This window comes from Cydia fagiglandana, chromosome 26 (genome assembly GCF_963556715.1).
Source record: "Cydia fagiglandana chromosome 26, ilCydFagi1.1, whole genome shotgun sequence".
In the NCBI taxonomy this organism is placed as follows: domain Eukaryota; kingdom Metazoa; phylum Arthropoda; class Insecta; order Lepidoptera; family Tortricidae; genus Cydia; species Cydia fagiglandana.
The window spans coordinates 9,587,614-9,595,441 of record NC_085957.1 but is presented as its reverse complement, the minus strand read 5'-3'; the positions used below and the strand labels follow the sequence as shown (position 1 = coordinate 9,595,441).

Below are 7,828 nucleotides of genomic sequence, written 5' to 3'. Positions count from 1 at the left end.
TCATTATGACATGACAATATTATATTTTGACCATTCATTCATTCAATTCAATCAGAATCATTCAAAAATTTGGTTTATTTTATTGTTGTAATGAAGTGAAATTTCACATTTTTATTGGTTTATCAATGAAAATTGGCATTTGATAACATTTATGAACAAGTTTAGAGTGAAATTTTAATTGATCTCAATATATTCCATATATTTTGTTTGTATATTGTGGCTTAAAGTTTGTAACCGGAAGATAACAGAATGATTTCTTCAATTTGTAAGTCGGAAAGCTATCATAAGTTGTATGTTTATTAGAGACATAATATATGCTGTTTATTATATTACATACCTTTTTATAGTAATATTATACTGTACTGTAATAATAGTAGGATATTAAAATGCCGGATGAAATGTAAATCGGAAATTATTAGAAGTACAATACAATAGTTGATTGTTTTGTTGATAAGCGAAATTTTATTACTAAACCTTAGCAAACCGTCTGTCTCTTAGCTGTAGTTACTCTTCATATGTGTACAACTTCATATTAGTGAAGATGACTACTCGCATTATCCCAGCATTTCTGCCATGGCTCATGGGATCCTATGGTCCACTTGGCAACTAATCCCAAGAATAGGCGTAGGCACTAGATTTTCCGAAAGCGACTGCCATCTGACCTTCCGACCCAGAGGGCAAACTAGGCGTTATATTTGGATTAGTCCGGTTTCATCACAATGTTTTCCTTCACTGAAAAATGAAGTCAAATGATATCATTGTTATGAGCCGGGTTTGAACCTGCAACCTCCGGGTTGCAAGTCGCACAACCTTACTTTACTTACAACTTTATATTACATTTTCATATGGACCATAGGCCCTATTTTTTTGGTAAAAATACTTTAACTTATGTTGCAGGTAAAAGCGCAGCTCTGGCGAGGAGGATGTCTACCGGTGCTAAGCCCAAGACTGCCATAGTCATGTTGAATATGGGCGGCCCGGAGACCACGGACCAGGTAAAACTGTATTAATAAAACCTCTAGCGTCCCAGGGTCTTAATACTAGAAATATCTATCATTATGAAAGAGTATAGATCGTTTTTTTTTAGCATTAGAAAGAACTTGTAAGAAGGTAAGCGATCTTAACACGTATTTTAATTGAAAAACGCTTTTTAAAAATCAAAAACTATTACTTATGAAAGCAGAAGAATACAAATGATCGTATTAGATTCATAATTGTTACATATTTGCCGTAACTTATTTTAAAAATGTGTTTTTCAATTAAAAGACACATCAAGATTGTTTACCTTATTTCTAATGCTAAAAAAACGAAGTATAGGTATTCAGACTTGCAAACTTGAAAAGGCACAACACATAAGGTACCAATCCGAGGCAGAGCGTTTGAGAGTTCCTTAGGCCTGCCACCACAAATTAAGTAACACTACCGTATAGAAAGGACACTTCCTACAAAACTGAGGTTTGACAGTGATTCAGGGCCAAATCATGATATCCCTTTCTGATGCATGGCACTATCCCTTTCGACTATTTAGGGCTGTCAAAATTGAAGTAATTATCTTATTGGTGGTCGTGCGCAAATGGACATCATGTCAATCCTAATAATTGCTCGGAGTAATGCTGAGCTGATCGGAGCTGAGTTTCTCTGAAGTCAGGAGTACTGAGGAGTTTCTCCCCACTGCTGCCACGTCTATAATATTGCAATCCGCAGGTCGGTGGCTACCTCCTCCGCATCATGACAGACCGGGACATGATCCAGCTACCGGTGCAGAGCAGGCTGGGGCCCTGGATAGCCAAGAGACGGACGGAGGAGGTTCAGAAGAAGTACAACGAGATTGGGGGCGGCTCGCCTATACTCAAGTGGACTAACACACAAGGTTAGTACAGTCATACTCTGTATAATTAGGGTTGCCATAATTAGTCGGAACTGATAAGGGACAGTGGTATTTATTTTTTGTATTTATTTATTTGCTGAATATGGGTTTACAAAGGTGTACAATAACATATTAATTAGTTCAACCATACCCTGCTTGGTGTAGCATGCAAAATTTAAAGTATAGTCGCACTAACATAAAATTATAACATAAAAAATATTAGAAATAACATGTCAGATTAATTATTAACATTAGAAAAGTCATGCAATTCATTATTTACAATTTCAAATTCCTATTTCTATTCCATTTCATAATCAAAGTATTCATGTATGGAATAAAAACACATGTCATTAAGCCATAAAAATAATTTTTTTTTAAACTTGTTGATTGGAAGGTCTTTTATGTCAGCTGGCAACCTATTAAATATTTTTATACACATATAAAATGAACTTCTAGCTGTTTGTTTGAGGCAGGTTTTTGGCAAAAATAGTAGATTGCGCTGTCTAGATATACGGTCATTGTAACTTATCATATCACAGTTTTTTTTTAAATGAGTTTCATTGAGGCGAACAAAAAGAGCCATTTCATATATGTACAAGGATGGTAGTGATAACAATTTATTCTTTTGCATTACTGGCTTACAGGATTCCATTTGTTTCATTGTGAAGATGGCTCTTATACATCTTTTTTGCATTATGAACGCCCTTTGCACATCAAATGAGTTACCCCATACTATTATACCATATCTGAGTGTAGACATATGCCAGTAATGCTGATTCTCGAGATACTGTTTGTCTGACTTTCCTCAAAGGGAATATAAATTTATTTATTTTACTACAAACACCATCAACATGCTCATTAAAGGTTAAATGTTCATCCAAATCTATACCAAGAAATTTGAAGCTTTTATTTTCGCTGACAGAATCACCTAAGCAAGTTATATTTAGCTTCAAACTTTGACGCTTACTAGTTCTAAATTGCATATACCTAGTTTTGCTTACATTTATTGATAGGTTATTAATTTCCAGCCAGTTGACTAATGCATTCAGGGTTCTATTAATGTCACTTTCAAATGTTTGCATATCAGTACATGGTATTACTACGGAAGTGTCGTCTGCAAATAGTACGGTAGGAAAATCTACGGCTTTAGGCAAATCATTTATGTAAAATGAAAACAGTAATGGGCCCAAGACACTGCCCTGTGGCACGCCAAAGTAATTTTCTCTGCAGTTAGATTTGTAGGTGTTTAAAGACTGGCCTTCCCTCCTAACAATTTCTGTATATTGCGTTCTTTGACTTAAGTATGACTCTATCCAGCGAAGCACATTTCCTCGCACTCCATAGTGCTCAAGTTTTGTCAAGAGTGAATGAGCAACCAAGTCAAATGCCCTTGTCATGTCCAAAAAAAGGACTACGACTGGCTGTCCTCTATCCACACATTGTATGACATCCTTGAGTAGAGCAAAAGTTGCAGTAGCTGTAGACCTACTAGCTCTAAAGCCATGCTGCTGGTCTGAAAAAATCTCATATTTATCGGCAAAATTGACAAGTCTAGAATGCATAAGTTTTTCAAACAGTTTCGATAGGACAGGTATTAGTGGTAGGTAGTGGTTAGTGGTAGGTAGGTTAGGTATTAGATCTTATACAGGCTAAATGTTTAAGGATCATACTAGGTGCTATGCTTCCCTCTCCCAAAAATGGCATGCAGGTGGAAGGTGTTGAACCGCCGTTGTCTCTACGCAGACAATACCTAGCCGACAGGTTCTTGATCAAAGCCAGCTCTTACAACAACCACTTGCTGCTTCCACGCTTGCAGGCGCTGGCACTGGAGGTCACTGAAAGCAGATATTGGACATATAAAGCTTTTCCCAGAATAGTAATTTCTTTTTCAAAATTAATTAATATCCACCCCAGTTTATATCAATCTGGTGCTAACCCTTTATTTGAAGTGGCGTTTGAGACCCTAATATACTCACCAAAGGTCATATTAGATATAGGAATTTTCAAAGATGATCCAGGAGCAAACAACAAATTTAATAAATTTTTAGATAAATGGCAAGATTACTTACCAGTTTTTACTGACGCTTCTAAGGTGGATCCTGCAAGATGTGTGGGAGCAGCGGTGTGGATTCCACGGTACAATATTGTTCTTCCATTTAAATGTCCTCCTCAAGCGTCCATTTTCACAGGTGAGGCAGTTGCTATTCTTGAGGCTGTCAAATATGCAGACACACATAACATTAAAAAAACAATTATCTTCTCAGACAGTAGGAGTTGCCTGCAGGCAATAGTAGGCAATCAATTAAAATTTAAAGCCAAATTCCCATTGATTCTCGAAATTAAAGCTGTGCTACGTAGGTGTGAATCGAGGGGCCTACATATTGTTCTCGGATGGGTTCCAAGCCACTGTGGTATTAGAGGCAATGAGATGGCTGATATATGGGCAAAACGGGCGATTGAGATAGGTTCACTAAAACAGGAAATTTACAGTACTGACCTATTGAGTTGTGCGCTATCTGATATGTTTAATACATGGCAGAGGCAATGGGATATTTCTAGATTGGAGACTGGTAAACATTATGGCTGTGTACAACCTCGAATTACTCGAAAACCGTGGTTCTATCGATTCCGTACTTCTCCGAAGTGGGTAATATCCACCATTTGCCGTTTACGCTTAGGCAAAGTATGTACCCCGTTATTTCTGGCTATGATTGGTGTCCGTGCGAACTCATTGTGTGAATGTGGGTTGGATGAGGGCAACTTGGACCACATCTTCTTTGCTTGTACAAAATGTAGCTACTCGCTGTACGATGTATTACCCGAAAATGTTCCACGACCTATATGCTTTAGCTCGCTACTTTGCCACATGGATACTAAACTAACTTCTATTCTAATTAAATATTTACAAACAAATAACATTAAACTCTAAATAATGTCTTGTCTTTTCTAATTTAATTCTTATAATTCATGTCAATCTACACTCGTTTTATTCTATACTCTATATTTCTATATTATATATATCGTTTTCTTCTCTTCCACTTCCTTCATGTTGGCACTACTAACGTTCTGTCATCCGCTTCCCGCTTCTTTGCTAATCGTTGTATTTGTCATGTGTTTGTCTGTGATGTTCATAACAATTATTTGTTTTTAGGTTTCCCCAACTACATCCTCCCAAAAATGCAAAATTATTATACCGAACATTCTCCTCACGTGTGAAAGTCAACACCGACATTGGCAAATTCACCCTGTGCAAAATTGCAGGGAGTAAGCCAGAAAAAAAAAAAAAAAAAAAAAAAAAAAAAAAAAAAAAAAAAAAAAAAAAAAAAAAAAAAAAAAAAAGGTATTAGTGAAATAGGTCTATAATTGGCTACATTATTTTTTGGTCCTTTTTTGTGGAGCGGTTTAACTATGGACTTTTTGAGCCTTTCAGGAAATGTTCCTTCCGCAAGAGAAAGATTGAAGACATACGATAGAGGTACACATATTGAATCGGCACAAGCCTTTAGTATTTTGGAATTTATTTCATCATATCCAGTTGATGCAGTGTTTTTTAATTTCTTAATAGTTTCTAGAATCTCTTTTGGAGTAGTGGGATTGCAAAACATACTCTGAGACAATCGATCAAAATTTTGTAGCGGTGATCCATAATTTGGATGGAACTTGTTGGATACATCAATGAAATAATTGTTAATCAATTCTGCAATATCTTTAGGCTTAGATGTAATACCATTATCACTTACTATATTGTGTATGTAGCTTGGTTGCCGCAATTTACCCACCCTATCATTAATTATATCCCAAGTCGCGCGACACGCATTTCTAGCATTAAATATATAGTTATAATTGCTTCTCTTTTGAGCTTTATGTATAACAGACTGTAACACTTTTGAGTATATTTTATACTTAGACTTAAGCTGTATATTTTTGCTTTTACATGCTTGTAAGTATAATGCGCGCTTACGTTTACAACAGAGCCTTAGACCTTTTGAGATCCATTTAGCTTTTTTTGGTTTCTCTGTTATAACTACTTTCACTAAAGGAAAACATAAGTCATGAAAAAGCCCCAAGAGATCATGAAATTCGTTGAATGCATCATTAGTACTAGACTTATTGTAAACATTATTATAGTTCAAATTTTACATACAGCTGACAAATTTTAAAATGTTCTCTTCACTGTAATCTCTACGGAAAAGACAAAACTGATTGGGACTTGTGTTTCCATTTACCTTTATATGCACAGTCTGTGCTGTATGATCTGATAGACCTATATCATGGATGATGCATGAAACTGTTTTCGAGTCTGTAATATTTGTTATAATATGGTCAATAGAGGTTTGAGATGTACTGGTGATACGAGTTGCTGCAGAAATATGGTTCTGTAAGTTATACCTTATCAAAACTTCATTATATAATTTTGCTGTTTGGGAATCCTTAAGAGTATCTATGTTCAAGTCTCCACATATAATTATATATTTATTTTTATATTGTTGAGCTATATGTATAATTTAAAAAACTATCCAATCTATCTATGAATTGATTCTGATTACACTGTGGGACTCTGTACAAGCAGATCACTATGGAGTTTAATTTCACAAGATCGATTCCACAACATTCAAATTCACACTCCCGCGCGAATCTGTTTAAGTCCAAGGTATTGAATTCAATCCACGGTCTAGTAAAAATACAAATCCCACCCCGTTTACTATTTAATAATTCGAGAGAAATAATTTGCTAGCGTAAAGTTCGAAATTTGTACATTGTTTTTGTACGGGATGCGCCTCGTACAGTCTTGAGATGATAGTTGATAATGATAACACTGCAGTTTCCACCGAAATAACGATTTATTGATAATATGATAAATTGATACAATTAGCGGCTTAATGAATACACTCCGCGGCGGTCGGGCATGTACTGTCTTAAAATAGGTAATAAGTATATGCTATGTGACAGAAAGTGCTGACGGGCGAAATGTTAACCTTTGTACGGACCGTACATGCTCCCGGGCGCGAGATGAAATTAAGATAAAAAATTACAAAAAATAGTAGACTTACAAAAGTATGCAATAAAATGATAAAACTTATAAAAATAAACACAATATTAAATCATTCACTCGCAGCGAAGCGTCCTCCAACGATGGGTGACGTGGCCTTGTCGAGTCCCCGTGCTCTTGAAAGGTAAGTTCTCGAGTTGGTTGTGGGGTGCGCGTTGATCTTAGGCGTGTGGTGCGGGTTGGCTTCCTCTCGGTTGTCATCTCTGGCAACGTACTGAATTCTGATATTCGCAGATGCGTCGCTGGGGGGCACAGGAGGTATCCGCGCCGAACAGCGAAGACGCAAGCGTTTCCATAGATACACGCTGAATACTACTATGGCGGCGCCTAGTAGTAAGTATACAAGGACGTACTGGTGGACGTCATGGGTTGATAATCGGGTGGCTAAGATATCAGCTTCACTAGCCTTCATTTGTTCGACTTGTCGATCGATATCCATAAACTGTTTCTTGAAATCCTTGCTAATAGACGAATTAGAAACGTTTTCTTCATGTATAGGTATTGATAAGTTTATGATATTATTAATAGGAGGCATTACTATCTTCACTAAATCTGGCTGGATGTTAAGCTTGTTCGTGTGATATTTATGGGCGAATATTGTGAGAGATTCGCTTTTAATGACACAGCCATCTCCTAGGGAAATAATGCCTGCTCCGCTTATTTGCTCGGCGGTAACTTGAGATGCACATATGATTCTTATGGTTCGATGACCGCAGGTGAAGAATAGATAATTGTTTTGCTTATTCAACCTTTCCCATTTGTCCATGCAAGGTAGCTTGATACTCCTGCATTTTGACTCATTTTTATCCTTGATACACAAGTTGTCGTCTTCGTTCATGTGATATATTGGCCTTTGTAAAGGGCATATGTGATTTGATATATCATATTGTTTACACTCATCGGCTTCTTTC

The 7,828-nt window shown here is 36.5% G+C and overlaps 1 protein-coding gene and 1 long non-coding RNA gene across 3 annotated transcripts in view; one reads left to right on the top strand and one right to left on the bottom strand.

Moving 5' to 3' along the window:
* LOC134677427 (ferrochelatase, mitochondrial) overlaps positions 1-7,828 on the top strand; it is a 29,646-nt gene that overhangs the window by 3,285 nt on the left and 18,533 nt on the right. The window contains exons 1-3 of one of the 2 annotated variants that reach the window (XM_063535889.1): positions 112-265; positions 898-995; positions 1,705-1,870. In XM_063535889.1, the coding sequence (XP_063391959.1) occupies positions 250-265; positions 898-995; positions 1,705-1,870 (280 nt within the window). In that variant the 5' untranslated portion in view covers positions 112-249. Of the gene's footprint in view, positions 1-111; positions 266-897; positions 996-1,704; positions 1,871-7,828 lie in introns of those variants that run through there. The other variant, XM_063535890.1, reaches the window with a different exon arrangement.
* On the bottom strand, positions 3,506-5,174 carry LOC134677711 (uncharacterized). Its single transcript, XR_010100079.1, has 3 exons — positions 4,365-5,174; positions 3,937-4,080; positions 3,506-3,702 (listed from the first exon to the last, which is right to left on the bottom strand). It is a non-coding gene; the product is annotated as an uncharacterized LOC134677711 (long non-coding RNA).